The sequence below is a fragment of the Spermophilus citellus genome (genome assembly GCF_964194105.1).
Source record: "Spermophilus citellus genome assembly, chromosome: 17".
Taxonomy (NCBI): domain Eukaryota; kingdom Metazoa; phylum Chordata; class Mammalia; order Rodentia; family Sciuridae; genus Spermophilus; species Spermophilus citellus.
In genome coordinates this window covers 42,851,209-42,870,346 of record NC_138199.1, presented here as the reverse complement: position 1 = coordinate 42,870,346, position 19,138 = coordinate 42,851,209, and the positions used below count along the sequence as shown (strand labels likewise).

General features: G+C 54.6%; 1 protein-coding gene across 10 annotated transcripts in view; it reads left to right on the top strand.

The window, feature by feature from the left end:
• Positions 1–19,138, top strand: part of MSI2 (musashi RNA binding protein 2) — a 367,851-nt gene that overhangs the window by 318,774 nt on the left and 29,939 nt on the right. For 9 of the 10 annotated variants that reach the window (XR_014019236.1, XR_014019237.1, XM_081270296.1 and 6 more), the window contains one exon: positions 18,267–18,329. Coding sequence is in view for 8 of the 10 variants with exons in the window: in XM_081270296.1 (XP_081126422.1) it covers positions 18,267–18,329 (63 nt within the window). In the remaining 2 variants the exon portion in view is untranslated. Of the gene's footprint in view, positions 1–3,490; positions 4,480–18,266; positions 18,330–19,138 lie in introns of those variants that run through there. The other variant, XM_081270292.1, reaches the window with a different exon arrangement.

Below are 19,138 nucleotides of genomic sequence, written 5' to 3'. Positions count from 1 at the left end.
CTCTCCTCCTCCAGCTTGACTCTGGCCACCGAGGCTCGGGAGCCTTCTGGAGTATGTTGGTGGTGTTCTTCTGGGGTTAGGGCCTGCTGTCCATCCTGGATAGGGCTGGGTGGAGTCCCCTTTCCTCTCTCTGGGCATCAAAAGCTGGAGGCAGAGTGCACGGTGATGCCCATTCACACATCTGGGCTGCTGTGGCTTGAGGTAGCTGGCAGGCCTGGGGCCAGCCTGGGGCCAGCCAGGGTGGGCATGGTCGATGGGGAGGGGCTCGGGGAGGATGCTGAAGAAGTGATATCTTATGGGGCTTTGTTTTTCCCTACAGAAATGAGCCCACCTTCCCCAGACTCAGGGTCTAGATGAGAGTATATCGGGGTGCCTGAGGGTGTAAGGGACGAGGTCAGCTGAGGAGTGTAGAAGAGCTCAGCACAGTCTTGTCCTCTGTGGGCTCTCTGTTGAAGGGAAGGTGCCACCCAGGAACTGGACATCTGGGGGAGTTTCACTCCAGGCTTGTGGCCTCGCCTTGACTTGGCCACCTGGGAGCATCAGGCTCTAAGCACAACAGGGAACAAAGGGAGCAGAGATGTGACCTGGGTGGGCTGCTCTGAGGCTGAGGGGCAGGAGGGCAGAGCGCTGGCTGGGGCGGGGGGTTGCCCTCAGCCCACACTTGTGCGTGGGGAAAGGGGCGGGGGATGGAGGCATTTAGGACACTTGGAGCTACACGCTGTGACCTTCCACCCAGGATGGAAGCCCAGGTACTTGTCCTGGCTGTGACACTGACTGGCCTGGTGTCAGTGGCAGGTCATTCAGCTTCTCTGGGTCTCACTTCTCTTCTCTATGAACAAAGCATTGAGAGGGGTCTTTGGGCCTGTGTACCCCTCCAGCTGTGCGGGTCACAGGCCAGGAGAGGGCTAGAGCAGCAGGAGGTCTGGGGTCAGTTGTGTGAGTGGGTTGGCTCCCTGAGGTGTCCCCTGGGGCCAAGGGAGTTTCCCTGTCTGGGAGGGACCCTTAGCAAGAATCCTTGGCCTCCCAGGGGAGGCCTTCCCTATAGCCTGCAGCAAAGAGGGGCATGGCCCAGAGGCACCGCCGGGAGAGGAGCCAGGCTCAGGCAGCTTTTCCCCTGCAGGTGGGGACGCTGAGGCACAGGGAGATAGCAAACCCTGTCCAGCGGGGTCCCTGCGAGCCAGAGGCAGGGCCAGGACTTGAAGCCAGGCAGTGCACCCACACTCCACCATCTCTCTCACATCCATTTGCCCACGATGGAAACACCAGCCACTGAAATTGAGATTTAAACTAAACCAAATTCAGTTCCTCAACCACACTGGCCATATTCCAGTTACCCAGTAGCCACGTGTGGCCAGTGGCTACCCATGGTATGGATTGGAAAACATTTCCATCATCACAGAAAGTTCTGCAGGACAGTACTGTTCCAGATCTTAATAGAAGAGTGGTTCCGATGCTGGCATGCTGTCCACACAAACGTGCCCAGCCTCCCTCAGCTCGGCTCCCTGGGAGTGCCGTCCTGATCTGTGCTCTTGACAGTCTGCCTCTCTTCACAGTCAGGTTGCCATTGCCCCTTAGTGTGTGCCAAGAGGGCAGAGTCAGGAGAACTTAGTGTGGAATCATTTGGGGAACAACAAAGTGGACCCCATTCTAAGGCCCCTGGCTCATCGGAGAGGCTACTCTTGGGGACCCTATGAGCCAGCTTCAGAAAACCTGGCAAGAAACTGTCTCCAGGACCTCCATCCCTAGTTCTGCTCCAGACAGACAGGCACGCAAGAGTGGCCAGACTGAAGGTGGGCGGATGCAGTGGGCCTCCCTGAGCCCAGCCCTTCACCAAAAGCAAAGAAGGCCTTGGAGCTGGGGGTCGAGTGGGTGATGCTCCCAGAGCTCATGCTGTTCCAGCTCCTGAGCTTAGTGCCCTGGCTGGGTCTGAATGGAACTGGAGGTGGACATGCAGGTGGACATGACTTTGTGACATTGCCAGCTGCTGCATCACCACCACACCATCCTGACCTGCTGTGGGGGGCCGTTCCCTCTCAGCTGCTCAGCTTTCCATGTCTCCATCCTTCCCATTCACACCCTTCTCTTAACCTAATAACCAGAAAAGGGCCCCATGACCACAAGCGTGAGCTACCTGCTTTCAGGAAGGGTGAGGGTGTGAGTGGCCTTGACCAGGGAAGTGGTGGCCCAGGGGCCCCTGTGGTTGAACTGAGCCACCACCACTCTTGGTGGAGAGCCAGGCCGGTTTCCCACTCCCAGCTCCCATCCTGCAGGAGCTGCCCCTTGTAGAGCACTTTTCTGCTGCAAGTCCCAGATGCCTCCCCAAGCAGATCCATGCTAACCACCCAGCTAGGGGCAGCCCACTGTGCTGCTCCAGTCAAGAGCCTGGTGGGTGCTTTCTCCCTCTGACCCCTTCCTTAGCAGCTGGGTTAAGAAAACTCTGGAATGTTCTGACCTCCCTCTCTCACCTCTGGCCTCTGTGGCACAGTGCAAAGCAGGGACCAGAGCTGGAGCAGCCCAGCCTAACCCTATCTGGTGGATTCTGTTGACCTGTCCCCGGACCCCAGGAATCCTGTGACTTTGTGACATTGCCCAGCTGCTGCATCACCACTAAACCATTTTCTCTGTGGTCTTCTCAGTATCCTCACTGTGTGCCCAATTCCCACCTCCAGCCCTGCCTTAATGCTGTGTGTGGACACCACACCCCCAAGCCCCTTCATCTCGGCAGGGCCACTCGAGGCAGCTAGTGAAGAGAAAGGAAAACAAACCCACCCAGGTCCCCGGGCTGCTGTGGCCTCCGCCCTCTGCTGTCACTCACACCAGTTAGCATTTAGGAAGATGCAGTTAATCCTTTTACAAAGCACCCTCCTTTTTACCTGCATTCACCCGCTCCAAATATCCATCTCCTCTGGTTGGGGGTCCACATTATCACTCTTTGCAACACATCATCCCAGGCCACACCTGTGCCCAGCTTCGGGACTCTGAGAACAGATAGGTGTTCCAAGGGGGCCAGTGCTAGGTGCCTTTAGTTGAGTGGGGAGTCGTTCTCTTGTGGCAAGGCTGGGTGTTGACCGGCAGTGTCTCTTCTTCCCATGCAAGGTGTCCATCCCAGCAGCCTCAGGATCGGTGTGCAGTCCGAATTGTGAGGAGTGTGATCAGTGGTCCCCTCATTCTGCCCATCCGGGCTTCTCATTTCAGTTTAATCTGTTAATTTCTGTTCTTATTTCACTTTGCAGACTATTTGCCGATTTCACAAGACATTATTTTTATCAACTAGCTCTTAAGAGAGGCATAGCAAATTGGGGTTTTGCCACCATTTCTAGAGAGAGGACACAGTCCGGGCCTGGGCCACCCCTGCTGCTGCTAGTGCCCACTGACTGAGACTCTATGTCCCTGCTGCCTGTTGTTTGAATGAATATTCTTTTTTCCTGTAATTTAATTCTTAGCAAAGACCTTGTTCCTTCACAGTTTTTTTTTTTTTTAACTTCTCCAGTCCCCTCCTGTTTGCCCCTGTACACATTGTGACCAACCCCACCCCCGGCTCCCCAGAATGTAATGGGGCCAAGGGAACTTCTCACAAACTTCGTAGAGACTCCTCGGGGGATCCAGGAAGAAGGTGTCAAGTGTTTAAAATAATGACAAAACAGGCTTGTTGGGACATTTCAGAGGGCTGTGGCTGTGTGACTCAGAGCATCTGTGTTCTCTCTGGTGGGCGTGGCAGTGAGCGCACACACAGACCCCTCTCTGAAAACGTGCGAGAAACGTAATCCGGAAGAGCAACTGTAACAGCTTGTCTGAGTGTCTTCCTTGTTTGGTGGCCAGTCTCTCAGTGACTGTCACCGTAAGAAGCATCCGTCTTTGAGAAGAGACAGTAGGCTTGCCCTGGCGCTGTATCGGGCACGCGGGTGCCAGTGCACACTGTCCTAGGCCAAGACGGGGCACTGAGGGTCCACCCTAATCAGGCCACATCTCAGGGCTGGTACCCCTGATGGTCACCCCCAGAAGGATCTTTTCCCATGATCCTGAGCCCCCCCCCCCATCCTCCCTTTGATATACACACCCTCTCTCTTGGGCTGAGGGCATACAGCTCGGCTGGACCCTCAAGAGTCACCCCTTTATGCTCCTAGTTTGTGAGAAATGACCTGTGCGCTTCCATTTGGTGCATCTGATGTGAGCGAATCCATACCTGTGCCTGTCCGTGTCCTTGAGAGCCAGCATGTGCATTTGGCTCATGTCATTAAAGATGCTTGATGTAAAAATTGGTTAGTTTCCTTTTATTTTTTCCCCCGGGCTTTTTCATGAGTATTTTTTTTTTTATCTGTGTGGATCTCCCCCCACCCCGCTCCTTATTTTGGTTTGCTATGAATTGCTTTGCTTTGGTGAACTTGTCCTCATGTGCTGGCCTCACAATGGCCTCACAGCCATTGTGAATTTTCTTCCATCTCTGTAAGTAGTTCATCTGTGCTGCTCCCTAATGACGTTTTATTTTTTCCCCCCTGTAAGCAACTGAGGTAGAAAAATAAATTGTTTACCATGGACATGCTGTGTGCTGCCGTCTCTTAGCCTGACAGTGTCCTGTTCTCGCTCTGGGGGAGGTGAATGCACTCAATAACCAGTACCACCGACAGCCCAGCCCAGTGCATGTCCACTCCCCCTGGCTGCCGCCTGCTCCCAGCCCTCCCTGCGCCCTGGTCCTCAAGAGCCCAGAGCTCTCCTGCTCAGGGCGATCCGCCCTTGAGCAGAGTGGCTGAGCTTCTGCATGCACCAGCTGCACGGTCCCGCCCCATGCCCCTTCCTCTGCCATCACTTCACCCCCAAATGAAAACGCCACTGGAATATCTGGAGCCCCTCACATCTGTGCGCCAGGGGTGTGTGCGCACTCATGCACGTGCTTGTGCACGGGGGCCCGCATGTGGGGGTGCAGGTCGCTTGCTTTCCTAAGTGCCCGGAGCAGTGCAGGCTGGAGGAGACACCTGTGGTGACAGTGTGGAATGTTGCTGGACATGAAGGTCGAAAGCTCATTTCCAGGTTGCACTTGGCCATTTAGGAGCCAGATGACTTTGAGCAAGTTGCATAACTTTTTAAGGCCTGAGATAAAGAAAGTGCCTGGTTAGTTAGGTTGTTAAAATTAAGGGATTGTGTGTATGTATAAGAGAGAGGAGAAGAGAATGTCCTTTTCTCCCTGATGATGCTCCCTGGGCCTGCTCAGCAGTGAAGGGTGTGGTCCAGGATCCCCAGTTAAAGCCAGAGAGTGGCTGGGACTTCTGCACACCCTATACCCTGGCATTCCTCACCCCGCCCTCCCCTTTCACTATCAAGCACTAGATTAGGAACCTGGTATCTGGCCCACTCCTTCAAAATGCTCACGGTGCAACTAAGGGAGAGAGAACCAGGCATCATGGGGCAGGTGCTCCGCTAGAGAAAGAAAAGTTCTTTGTGATATTCAGGAGACAAAGGCTGTCTACTTACCCAGTGGCCCCCTAGAGAAGGTGATGTAAGAAGTGGGTCTTGAAAATTTGTCTTGAATTGGCTGGTAAAGAAGGGAAAGAGGTATATCCCAGGCAGAGAAATGACATGCCTGGACATCAAATCAGATAATTTTAGGAAGGAAGCAAGGAAAAGACAAAAGTAATAAGTAATAATTATGGCTTAAACAAAATAAGAATTTGTTTCTCTTTCCTGTGTAAAAGGAGTCAGGATGTGGCTGCACAGTATTGGGGTCCTCGTTCTTTTTGTTTCTTGTCATTCTACCCTCTTCAGCGTAAGACTCTACCTCCTGGTCTAAGGAGGCTGCTCAAGCTCCAGCCAATCACATACTCTTCCCTTAGGAGTGTCCCTCTTTCCTTTAATAATACATTTTAAAGCTCATGCCTGACATTCTACTTATATCCCTCTGCTCAGAGCTGAGTCATGTGGCCAGTTTTAGCTGCAAGAAAGTGTCCAAAATGTCTCCATTCCAGGTAACAGTATACCTCACTAAAAACAGAAAATTCTGATACTGAGGAAGAAGAGTGGAACAGGACCTAGGGGACAGTCTCTGCTACAGTGTGTCCCAAGAGAGGACGCACTGCAGGTTGAGGGATCGTGAGCATGCTGGGTACTGGGAGCTACCGGAGAGTCTTGGAGGAGGCAGGGTGTAAGGTAGGAGTGAGCTGGGTCTCCTGTCGGGCTCAGGAAGTCAGAGTGGGTCCCTGAGGTGAAGCAGGAGGAGCACCTGGAGAGGGGGGATCTTGTCAGACCTCCAAACTAAGCCGGAGGATGTGGAGAGGCAGAGGCAGTGAAGAAGCTTCTGGGGGGGCACAGAATGTCCCTCTGTCCGCGCCCGTCTCCTGTCCGCTCCATCCCTCCCTCTCTTGGCCCCATTCCTGTCCCTGCCTTAGGCTGGCTAGTGGCCCTTTGGGATTTCCCACCTCTGCTGGGGACAGCAGGGTTAATGTAGCCCCGACTGCCTAGAAGTCTCAACAGCTGGCTGTGTGGCCTCAGCGACAGAGCACTCGGGGCAGCCTGGAGAGCTGGGCCAGCATCTCCTGGCCCAGGGCCTCCCCCTAAGACACTGTGCCCGCAGCAGGGGCCATGCAGTCACAGGTAGGGAGACCCTTCTCCAGCCAGCTTGGCCTGGGCTCTGGTTCTGGAAATGCCTGCACATGCCTCTGCCACTTCGGCGATGGAAGGCAGGCCTGGTGTCAGGTGCTGATGGGGTCTGGCTTCCCGATGGTTTCCCAGAGCACTGGCTGCAGACTGTGCAGGCGAGTCCTGGCTCAGCAGAGGAGGGCGGGGGTGAGCAAGCCAGGTAGCCACTGCCTCAGGACTCGGGGCCCGGCTGCGTCTATTTTGTCTTCCTTATTCCCATCTAGTGGCCGTTGCTTGTGTTGACCGACTTTCAGTAACTCCAAGAAAAAGACAGCCACCCAGTGTTTCCATGGAACCGTGGTCTGAGGGGAGGTGCCATCGCTCCAGGACATCCCGTCCCTCCGCAGGGGCGGGGCCCCTCTAGCCCATCATCAGGACAGGCTGCTGCCTGGTACACTTGGGTTGAGTGATCTGGTCTTTGAGCAAAGACCAAGGCTTCGTGGCCCAGGGTGTCCCAAGGGGCCCTGCTTGAATGTGGGAAGCCACGCAAAGAACGTCAGTGGTCAGGATGGCTCAGGAGCCTTGGCCGCGGCAGCAGGCCGTATGCTGGATCAGCTCTTCTGAGCCCTGTCGGTGCTGCCCAGGTGACAGAAGTGCTAATGCCTGCCACGCCAGAGACCTGGGGTTCTACCAGGATGTGGTCATCTGGTCCACTGTGGGGGGGGAGTGACTCCGGGGCCCTTCCTTCCTCCTCTTCCTCCAGCCTCCTAGAGTGGCAGAGATCCCTGCGATCTGCCCCTGCTCAGGAGAGGTGAGACCTCTCCTGGCCTCCTGTGTTCTTTCTTGGCCCTCCTGCCTCTACAGACATGCTCCGTGACTCTCTTCCCACTTCAGTTTGTAAGGAGCTCTTTCCTCAGCCACCACCCCAGAAGTGTCCTCGGTGGGAATTCTGTTGGACCCCTAATGTGGTGGACCCTCAGGCTCTGCCCCACTCCCTCTCTGCTCAGTGAGCAGTGGCTGGCTGGGTTCTCACCACCTGGGGAACAACCTTGAAATTTCAGGCTGGCTTTGCAGGTATTCTGTTGTAACGGAGACTCAGGCCTGTGAGTACCCCCTAGATGTTACGGCACTGTAAACAGAAGTGCTCCCCTGTCGGAGGGCCTCCCTCGCCCCACACATCTGTCGCATCCCCGCCCTCTAATCTGTGCACCCCTTCCACCCTGTTTTAAATCCCAAGCCAGTGTCCCCTCCCAGCTCCCTCCTGCACCACCTGGCCCTGTGTGTGCTGGGGACTTATCCTCTCATTTGAATATTAAAGGCGAGCTCAGTCAAGGAGGCCCGTCTGCTGCTGGAGAAGAAGATGGAGAAGTAAAATTCAGCAGTACACCCCAAATCCAGCCGGGCCTGGCTGGAGGCTTGCTGAGGAGGTGGGGGCTCTGTGGATGTGCCCTGTCGCCGTGTTCCTCCCTCGGCGTGGAAAATCAGGAGTTGACTCTATTCCCAGATGAAAGCAGAGCACAGTGCCTAATAGGCACTTAATAACTGTTTGCAGAAATGAATTGGAGCCATCGGAATCAACAGGAATTGCAGGTTTCACTTGAGATCAGCTTTCTGTGCCTCTTGAAGCTCTTCTGCAATAAGTGAGGGGATGTGACTAAGTGAGCGCTCAGCTCCCTGTGGCAAAGCCTAGAGCTCAGCGTTCTCTGGGGGGAAGCTGGGAAACAGACTTCTTGCCCTCGCTGTTAGCTTGCTGGAGAGTAAGGTCACCTCTGGGCCTCAGTCTCCCCATCTGTCTAACAGGGCTGTTGATCCTTGCCCTGCACCAGGAGTAGAGAGACGGAGGAGGCTGTGGGTGAGACCCAGGACTGGCCAGATCCCATCTCCCCCACAGTCTGCAGCTCCCCATACCTTCTTAGGTGTCTGCATGACCAGCCTCAAAGTCCCCATTAAATCTGCCAGCAGGAACTTAATCACCTTTCTTCAAGCCTTCAGTTTTCATTTCCATCAGCAAAAGCAAGTGAAAGCCTGCAGCTTAAAAACAAAACAACGAAACCCATCAATTACTCAGAGTATGAAATTCTGGGCAGATAGCGGTGCCTGGCTTGAGGCAGGGGATAGCTCCTGCCTTCGGAATCGTTAAGGCTGAGCAAGAGGTTTTTAAAGGCTCCCTGCCGCCCAGGACGAAGAGTCCTGCTCAGACACTTTTCCACCAAGTCCCCCTGCCCCTGAGACCCTAGCTGCCTGAGTCATCCCCTCTGCTCTGTGTCCCTACAGTCAGAGCAAGAGTCACAGTGCAGACAATCAGCAGCACTTGTCTCAAGCAGGGCCTTCCAGGAGGGTTCAGGGACACTGATCGAGGGAGCAAGGAGTCAGAGCCTGAGGAGCGTTCCATGAGTAGCCTGGTGTCCCCTTAGTTTGACCAGCACGATGGCAGCAGTGCACGAGCAATGAGTGCCGAGAGGGTGCCCCTGGCTGTGCCAGGACAGCTTTCAGTGGGCCGCAAAGTCTTAGTCCATCCAGGCTGCTGTGACAGAGTTCCATACAGCAGTGGCTTATAAACAACAGAAATATGTCCCTCGCAGTTTTGGAGTCTGGGAAGTCTACAACACAGGGCACCATTAGAGTCAGTGTCCGCTGACGGCCACTTCCTGGTCCACAGCTGGCCATTTTCTCTTGGTGGAAGCCATTAGTGAGCTCTCTTGGGGTCTCTTTTATAAAGATGCTAATCTCGATCCTGAGGGGCCTCCAAAGTGTAAGTTCAGCAGGCAGAAGGTGAGGGAAGGATATTCCAGGTCTCCCTAGACCTGCAGATGCAAAGTCATGAAGGTACTGCATGTCCTCCCTCCCTCACATTCCTACTTCTCTTGATCCTATGGGCAGATGCTGTCCTTGTACCTGGGCAGATGCTGTCCTTGTACCTTGGCCGAGACAGCAAGACAACAGACTGGCATTGGGAAGCCAAATAAGACCCGAGCCTCCTGGAGACACTTGGCAAGGCAGGGACGCTGACCTCACCCTTGCCATAGGAGGGTGTTCCCTAACTGGACTTTATCAATGCTGATGACAGGCCCTGGCTCTGGGTGCCAGCTGGCCGGAGCTGCCTTCTTTGAGGTGGGAAGCCTTGCCCAGACCTGCTCAATCCTGGAGGGAGAGATGAATGCAGCCTGTACTTCTCCCGTGGAGAGAGAAGGTGTTTGGCTGGCCCAGGGGCCCCCTGGTTTTGCAGGGAAGGTCTGAATCAGCCCTGCAGCTCTCTTGATGATACCTGCTCAGGCCTCTCAAGGCTTCTGACCTCAGGGACCAGCTCGGACAGGCTACAGTTCAAGTAAGACTAGGAACAGGAGAAAACACTTCTCCCCACCCCCTCACATCTGTCCAAAGCCTGCCTCCCTCCACCCACCCTTCCCTTATATGTTCAACACAGGGTTACTAAGCACTCACCACAGCACAGGCCCTGTGCTGGGTGTGGTGATGGTGATGAATGAAGATGAATCTCTGCCTTTATAGGCTCATAGGTCACTTATTAGGCGCAAAGGAGCAAACAGGATTCTACTTGACGGAAGGACCCAGAAAGACTCCTCTAACCCCAGCCTCACTGGAGGATCTGGGAAGGATGTTTGGGAAGACAGCATGTCGAGGCTAGAGGGCGGTAGAGACTGTCAACCCAGCTGACAGGCTGGCTGGGGCTAGCAATCCACATTCACACCTGTGGCCCGTGTCACAGGGCTCTGGCCACCCTAGCCAGGCCCTCCCTGAGCCCTTAAGACCCTTGCCTCCTATCCTTACGTGACCCCACCAAGGTTAGTTTGCACTTGAGATAAGACTGCCCTTATCATTCACAAAGCCCAAATGTCGTGCAAATTAATAGGATTTTAGAATTGGAAGCACAGAAGGGATTTCTCCGGGATTCCCAGCTCCACTGCTGTTACCTTGGGCAATAAGAACAATAATAATAGGAATAAAAATTATTTCACTTGTGCCGAGCACCTAACGCCCTCATCTCCCTGAATCCTGGAGGCTTTAGGAAGGAGGGAAAAGGCGGCAGAGAGGGGCAATAAGTAACTGGTCTCGGGTCTCACGGGAGGAAGGTGGGAGATGGGATTTTTAGCAATGTTGGCTACTGTCTCCCTAACTGGCCTGGGCGGGAGCCCTGCATCTGTTGGAGGGTTGGCCAGCTCTGGGAGTAAGGCGGTGTAGGAAACTTCTCTCCATAGGACTCACTCCGTGGTGGCGCTGGTACTATTCTGAGTGTCCTGGTTGCTCTCTCACGTTTAAGGCCAAGTCCTTTATTTCAAGGTGAGGAGATCAAGGCCCAGAGGAGGCCCATCTTCCATTCGCCCTTGCAACAAGAGCTGGTTGGTGGGCGGTCATACGACTGCTGCCTCTGAACATTTTTAAGTTTTTCTGTACTAGTTCTGTACCACTGCCCTGCCCCCCTCTCCCTGTGCCCTCCCCACCACTGGTGCTGACCCCCGACTCCCTGGCCACCCTGAGGTCCCCTGCAGAAGAACCAGTGCTCAGCACATGGGTGGTCTGTCAGCTCCTGAAACATGAGGCTCAGGGACACTGGTGGAGGGTCTCGATCTCCCAGGAGAGGGACCTTGAGCTTGCCAGGGTTCTTGACTCACTCCCCCAGGATGGGGCCAAGATGGACGCCTGGGGTTTTTCTGCCGGCCGTGCTGGGTGCTCAGGACTTGAGCGTTCTGCTGTCCTGGTGGCAGAGGTGGGAGCCTGGGCTGGAGTGGGCATGCGGCTGGGGCAGATCCGCGGGCGAGTCTATGTGGAATGCAGCAGAGAAGCAAGCAGCAGGCACGTGGGATTTGAGGGTGGAAGTGACTTGGTGAGAAACCCTTGGGGCGAGCAAGATTTTGCCTTTGGCGATTTGGCATTTGAAATTAGGAAACCGTGTACCCACCACTTGAGTAGTGTGCTCTAGAGGGGCAGCGGTCACGGCTGTGATTTGTCCTTGACACCCATTGGTAGTAGTTCGGAGAAAATCTCTCCAAATCAGAAATTGATGTTTTAATGAAAGGTCAGGTAGGGGTAAAAAAAAGTCTCCAAATAGTCTGCTGACACCTGCTTAGAAACTGCAGTCTGAAATCCCTTCACTTTGAAGGTTTTGGTCTCAAAGATAAGGCAGAGGTTTGCACGGTAGGTGCTCCTGGGCCAGCCTAGAGCTAAAGGTGATAGGCAGAGGGCAGGGAGGGCCGGTTTTGGAGTGAGCTCCATGTGGCCATCCTCACCCTTGACATCCTGCTGGAGAGAGAACCACACTGAGCAGAGTAGGGCCAGGAGCCCTTGCAGTGAGCTGGCACTCCCAGGACCAAGGCTGGTCCTGAGACTGGGCCTCAGGCCTCACTCATCCCCAAGGCCCTGGTGATCAGGCGGAGGATGAATGAGACTGGGTGATGCTAGGTCCTCTCTCAGAGCCAAGGACCAGTCCTCTGCCCTCAACTCTGTAGGTCATAGCCGGAGAGAATTTAAAGGATCTGTGTCTTGGTCATGTGTCACAAGGCCCAGCTCAGTGATGCTTTCAACTGAGTGGAGTGGAATGGGGAGAACTTGGAGCTGGATCAGCCGTGGGAATGCCCCTGTTCCCTCTCCTCCCGCCCCCTCCTATCTTGGAGAAGGGAGTTAGTTGGAATAGCCACCTGAGGGCCAAGTAGCCTCCTGTCCCTGAGTGCTGAGTTTTCTGGTGGCTGCCAGAAAACTCCATTTTCAAGCAACCCTTGGGATAGCCAAGGACTCCAAGGCACAGGTCTCCCACCTTCCTGGCACACAAGCCACAGCCCCTTTCCCCCAAGGCCCAGCTTATTAGCCGGGAGCCAGTTTGTGGGCAGCCTGGTTCTGGGACCCTGCCCCCATCCCGTCCCACAGTTGGAGCCCCTAACCCTAACCCCAGGGCACTTAACCACTGAGCCACATCCCCAGCCCTTTTTATTTTTACTTTTTATTTTGAGACAGGGCCTCACTAAGTTGCTGAGGCTGGCCTCAAACTTGCAACCCACCTGCCTCAGCCTCCTGAGTCTCTGGGATTTCAGGTGTGTGCCACTGTGCCCAGCAGCAATCCACACCCTCTCCCTGCCCAGGGGTCTTCACAGCGTAATGCTGTTGGTACCCTCTGTAGAAGCTGGGCTCACTCCTAGAAAGGTGTGTCTGAGTCAGATTCCTATTTCGAATGTGAAGAACTCAGGGCTTGTTTTGTTATCTTTCAAATGGATGTACATCCATTTCCATCAAATCAAAACATTACATTGATCAGGTAAATGTGTCCCTTTAGTGATCAATTTTGCCTCTTCTTTAGACTCTCCGTTCCCATGGGAATCCCTGGATCCTCCTACTCCAAAAATGTGTCGCCCCGCTTTCTTCCAGCCTCACCTGCTGACAGCCACCATCCCCCTTTCTTCTGCTCAGAAGTCAGAGCTGTACGTTTCCCATAAAAGAACTAGCCCTGCACCCCGAGCAGGCCTGCCCAGGAGGAGGGAGCATCCTGGGCCAGCCAGATTGACAGATGGTAGTGTTTCCAAACTCTTGTAGGACATGTTTCCCACATTCTGGGTGACAGTTTCTTCTTTTGGTTGCTTATTTTTTAGTGTTTGGATTCAGTGAAGCAACATTAGATTTAGCCAAGAATGTCTGAACCATCTATAGAAATTGCTGGTGGGAGATGCTGGGCGTGCCGGAGGAAGGGGGCGGAGAGTGTTTTCAGCAAGCACAGCATAAGAAAAATTGTTTGTAATGGACTTTTTTAAAGATTCCCCTCAAAATCATATCTCTGGGAGCCATAAGGAGCCACAAAATTCTCTCACCCCCTCTTTCTGAGAGGGGCACCGAGGGGTCTATGGACTCAAGTCAGGGGAAATAAGTATTGACTGAGCCAGAACCAGACCCCAGGCAGCCACCCCCGGCCCCCAGACCAGTGTCTTGTCATACCAAAAAGGGGAGAGGAGACAAAGAGAAAGCCTCGTGACCTAATAATCCCCCGCAAGAGGACAGTGTTCGTGTGAAGTCAAGTCCCCTAGAGCGTGCTCAGCCAGGGGTTCTCTGCCTGCACTGGTATCAGAAAGGCCTTGAAAGACCTGGGTTCCCCCTGATTCTGTCCATTAGGGGGGGTCAGGGCTTCTGGGTTGTTGAAGATCTTCCAGGCAGGACTGGGACCCTGAATGGGGACCTCTGCCCTGACTCTCGGAGGAAACAGGTCGCAGGAATTAGATCCTCCATGGTACCCTCGGGAGGCCCTTTCCTCTCTCATCTGGAGGTAGTGACAGACTGCACAGATGCACCACATAACCTGACCCCCCCCCCCATCAGCATTTCTGCTGCTCCCAGGTGGTGCCCTGTGTTCTCAGCTTACGGGGGAGAATCCGTGCCTCTGCGGGACAGGGCGCCCCATTTCCATAGCCCTAGCACCCTCCACTGGCTTGACCACCCTCAGGCCACTCCTGGAGGTCTGAGCCGGCCACCCTGGGGCAGCAGAGGCTGCCAGACCTGCAGGTGGTGCTGCCTTCTGCCTCACTTGACCCAAGCGGCAGCGACTCCCAGCCCTGACTCATTCCCTGCATCCGTGCGGCCTGACCAGCTGGTGTCAGGAAAAGTCTTCTGGGGGCAGACTCTGAGCTGGATCCTCAGTGGGACGTGGGACTGAGTCCCTGCCCCAGAAGAGTCTGTCACCCAGCAAGCGAAATAAGATATGCATATAAAAATAACTGTGCTTAGGTAAGGCAAAAACCGGCAAGTGCACAGAAGCAATAAAAAAAAAATAGCAGAAGTATTATATCATATAATTCTCAAAAAAAAAAAAAAGAACCTGAAACCCCGAAATGCCTATCGACTTCTGATCAGCAGTAAAACATCACAGCTCCATAGAGTCCATCAAAGGGTGTCATTTGCTGTGAGTGAAATGGCCACATTTCTCATGATGTTACTTGTCAGATAACCCCCAGCCCCGTAGGACGGAGGCTTGTCATCCTCTTAGACAGACCTGGGCAAGGCCTGAGGTGAAGGGACTATAGAAGGGACTATAGAGGACTATAGAGGACTGAAGAGACTATATTGCAGCAGAGAGGAGTTGCTCAGCACCCAGAGAAGTGAAGCACTGTGTCCAAGTCACACAGCAAAGCAGGGGTCAGCCAGACTTTGATACCTTTTGTTATCCCACTCGCAGGGTAGAGGAGCTTCAGGCTAGCAAGACAGGTCTTTGGGTCTGACTCCATTAACCAGACAGCCTGTCCATGCCTGAAATTCCACCATGAGCACCTCATTTTTTTTGTACCCAGGCATGTTACAAACAAGGGGAACCATCTGCATTCCTGAGTTGCAGGTAGCCAGCCTGTGGCTCTAGACCTTCTGAGATTGGATCAGCAAAACGTTTTCCTCCTCTCTGTTGGGTCTACACCTGCCGGTCTGCCTGGCCCAGTTGTCATCGGGAGAGCTGAGCAGGAGACATGCTCTCATGTGGAGCTGTGGAAATTTAGTCCTACCATAATGACATTGGGACATTGTGAAGGATTCCAGGCCACTGCTACCAGTCAGGAACTCAGGCCCCTGTGTGCTTACGGCCATCTGAGCATGGCATCTGCCATGGGAAGAGTCCTGTCTTGAAGATGGAGCTGATGGCTGGACAGAGATTTGATAAGCCTCAGCTTAATGCTTGTTTAAGCTGATTTGCTCCTGGGCTTTCATCTGAGCATTTTGCGTATGTTAATCTTGCACTAATCATCGTATCTGAGTACAGAGAGACTAAGCAACCTGCCCAGAGTCACACAGTAGATGGCTGAGGCAGAATTTGAACCTATTTGGTTCCTAATCTGTGCTTATTTATTGTGCTAACCTGCCCCATGAGGAGCAGCCCAGTTGCCCCCATTATGGATTTGGCCAGAGAAGTTGTATGGGGGACAGACCCCCACTCCAGTCTCAGCAGCAGAGTGTGATGGTCCTCCTTACTCTAGGCCATAGGGTGCTACAATGAGTGTGGACCCTCATGGGCCACAGACCTCTGCAACATCCCTGCCACCCTGCACATGTGCAGTCTTCCTCCGACCGCCCCCTCCTAGGGCGGCCCTCTTCTGGCTGCCCGGGGAGGAGCTTGCCCTGCCAGCCCAGGAGCGTCATTTCCACCAGGACTTCCTAGAAAGGGCTTGTCCTGGAGACCAGCTGTGCCTGTCATCACACTTCAGGGTGAAGTCACCATGCTGTATCTTGACCTCTGGGACCCCAACACACATCCACCCCACACATACACATCCACCCCACACTCATACACCCAGCTACACAAAACACGCACCCCCATATAAACACACACACAACTCACTGAACACACATCTAGTGCGTCATTCCCGTATCTGTGCTCGCTCGTCTCCCATAAATCCACCTGCCAGGTCAGGAAGAGCACCTCTGGGGCGAAGGGTGACCGGTGAGGCTGGATGGCCTAACAGGGCAGGAGGCGGGTGGCTTGGTGCAGGATGCTGGGCTGGCACTGTCTCCTCCCTAGAAGGTTCCCATTCCCAGGGGGTAGTGGTCCAGGGCCAGTGATCCTGGCATCTCAGAAGGAGGGGGCTGGGGTGGCGTGGCGTGGTGCCCGTGGAGCTGCGGGCTGTGCTGCCGAGGGGCAGACAGGGTGGCTCTTCACCTGCCGCCGCCTCTTCTTGCCCAGCATCTGGCTCACCCTCCATTTGGAAGGCTGTGGGGAGATTCCAGCTCTCAGCCGTGTCTGGTGCCCAGGCTCCAAGAGAAGCCTTTGTCTGAGACTATGGAGGATGGATTTCATTTATTGAATATGGCTTTTAATTCTTCCCCTTAAACTTTTTGTCCAAAATGTGCCCAGCTCTGGAAAATAGGCCCTTTGTTAATAAGTCTTCTTATTGACCACACCCCAATTCCCCAGCCACCACCACCTTTTCTTACTTCTAAGGAGACGTTCTGTGTCAAGGTCCTGGTAAGAAACAGCAGAAGAATAACTTGACCTCCCTTCCCCAGTATGCCCTGAGCCCTGAGCAGGTGCCCAGGTTACACTGGGGTTGGGACCAGGAGAAAAATCTTTTTGACTTCTAACTTATGTTCCATCAGCATCCACATCCTCAGAAATCCAGATCCTGCCTGGAATACATGGGGGGAGGGCTAGGTGTGAGGAGGAGGGTCCCATCCTGGGCTGCTCCCCCCCCCCCCCCCCCCCCCCCGTGGGTTTCCTGCTGACTCTCGGGAAGGGAGCAGCCCCCAGGCGGGTCACACAGTCTTTGTGGGAGCTGGGAGAGCTGTTCCCAGCCTGGGACAACTGTGAACATTTATTTCACCTGGATCTTTCTTTTTCCCCCTTCAACAGCCCTATTACCATATTTAAATGCAAGTATGTGTCTTTTCATTGACGTTTTAAGTAGCTTAGCCTGACCTCTCTAGAGTAGCTCTCTCCCTTTTGAACTTCTTTCCCCTCAGTAGTACCATGTAGCTAGGACTGTAGTCCTAGAATCTAGTGGGCTCCTAGTTCACTCTGTTTGGAGGGTGTCTCTCTCCTCTTTCCTCTTCTGTTCCCTGCCCTTAATTAATGGTGCATGTACTCCTCCCTCTTCTCCTGTAGAAATCCCCTATTGAAAAGGCGCAGTGGCTAAAGTCGAGTGGCTCTGTTGGGGGCTGTCTGTCGAGTTTGTGGCTGGCTTCTGGCACCTCATTAAAAAAACCACAGCCATTGGAAATGGGTCTTGGGGTCGGCCTCCAAAGTGTCTGCTTAAGGGCCGAGGAAGTTTGTCTTTATGTGTGGGAGTGGCTCTGTCTATCCCAGTGCGAGGCTGTGCGTGCACAAGCTAGTGACAGAGAGGAGCTGAGAGGAGGGGACCTGGCCTGCTGCTTCCTTCACCTGGACATTCTGTAGGCCTGCGCCTTGGCCTCCTCACTTATTCCCGTGGCCCAGTGTGTTTTTAGATAACATGAGCCTTGACCAATAAGGACTCCAGAGACCCCCTAAGGAGCCAGCTTCATCTGACCCTGGGGCTCAGACAGAAGGGCCACATCGAAGTCCCCATAATTGCCTGGGAAGAGTGAAACATGGAGAGGGATCAAACAAAGCCACGGGGCTCATCTCACCTAGAGCCCGTGCGCCCCCACATCTGGCTCCGTGTGTTCACAGTCTCCTGGGACCCTTCGGGTCTGGGGCTGACACGGCTGACATAAAGTTTTGACAAGTCTAGAGTTAAGGTGGCTGAACCTCTGGAGAACAGCTGGTGTTAATCCGTCTCCTGGCCACAGTCCCTGTTCTGTCAAAAGGCTGTCCCAAGTGCCTCCTGCCTGTGGCTTCTGCTGACCACACGGCTAGGATCCCTGCAAGAGGCAGCGGGCTGGCCAGCCATGCCTAGCCAGCTCTGGACAGGCACTAGGGGGTCACCAAGTATCTGTGCAGGGCCAGTAGGCAGCTCAGTCAGGTTCTCAAGAGAAAGTTCCTCCTCCTCCTCTTCCTCCTCCTCCTGAGGTGTTGTGTCCTTCCAGGACCAGTTTCTCTGTTGAGAAGCGAGTGAGGATCAAACACACCCAGAGCTGTTGTGCCTTCCAGAAGCCTGAGAGCCACTGACCTGTGCCCGTCCCCCTTTCCCCCAGAGCTGCCCACAAACCCCTCCCCTGTGTGCAAGCTGGAGTGGAGTCGGGCAGCCCTGTGAGAGGGTCTGCCCAGGGCCCTGCCGGGCCGCCTCCTGACTCTGACCCCTCCCTCTCTCCAGGCTTCCCGGCAGCAGCTTACGGACCAGTGGCGGCAGCGGCAGTGGCAGCGGCACGAGGATCAGGTAGGAAGGTGTACGGGACAGGCGGCTCCCAGGCATGCCCAGTGTGCAGGGGGAAGGTAAAGGCCCTGTCGGATCTGTGTGGCTGCGTCTGTCCAACATGCCCCTCACCACGGCCCGGGGAGGGGGTGGGGACAGGGAGGCATGGGTGAGCCTGGCCACCCAGGGCAGCTCCCACCAGGGGTCAGTCACAGTCACGAGACTGCACCGAAGGTAGACTGTTATGCTCCCTTTGGCAAAGGAAAACAGCTTCCTTTTGACTGTGGACCTCCTTCACCTAAGGACTGGCTTCTGGGCACCTGTGGGCTTTACTAACCTCCTTGGCTTCCTTGGGCCTCTGACCCAGCCAGAGAGGTACAGGGTTGGCCTCTGGGCCCCTGCTGCACTCAGTAAGTGGGCTTACTGCTCTGGCTAAACCCCCAGGTCCCCCGAAGGCTGATGCAGGGCCAACCCTTGAAATTGGTGAAGGAATGGAGCTGCTGTTTGCTGGAGCCCTGCTGCCCCCAGACTCTTCTCAGCAAGCTCCCTGGGCTCCCAGCCGCCAAGGGAGTGGAGGCCTTCTCTGCCCCAACCCTTCAGTCTCTAAATTCAACCCTTTTAAGAGATCCAGAGTCCTGCAAGTGATGTGGGAACACTTTCCCAGTGGCTCTATGAGATCAGACCAGAGGTCCCCCTGCCCAGTGCCCTCTGCCTTCCTAAGGTGCCAGGGCTTCTGCCCTGTGCTGGGATCCCTTGTAGCCATTGTCCCCAGCCTCCCTCCACCACCCTGCTCCTCCCTAAACCATGGTCTGCAGCTGGCTCCCGGTCCCCTC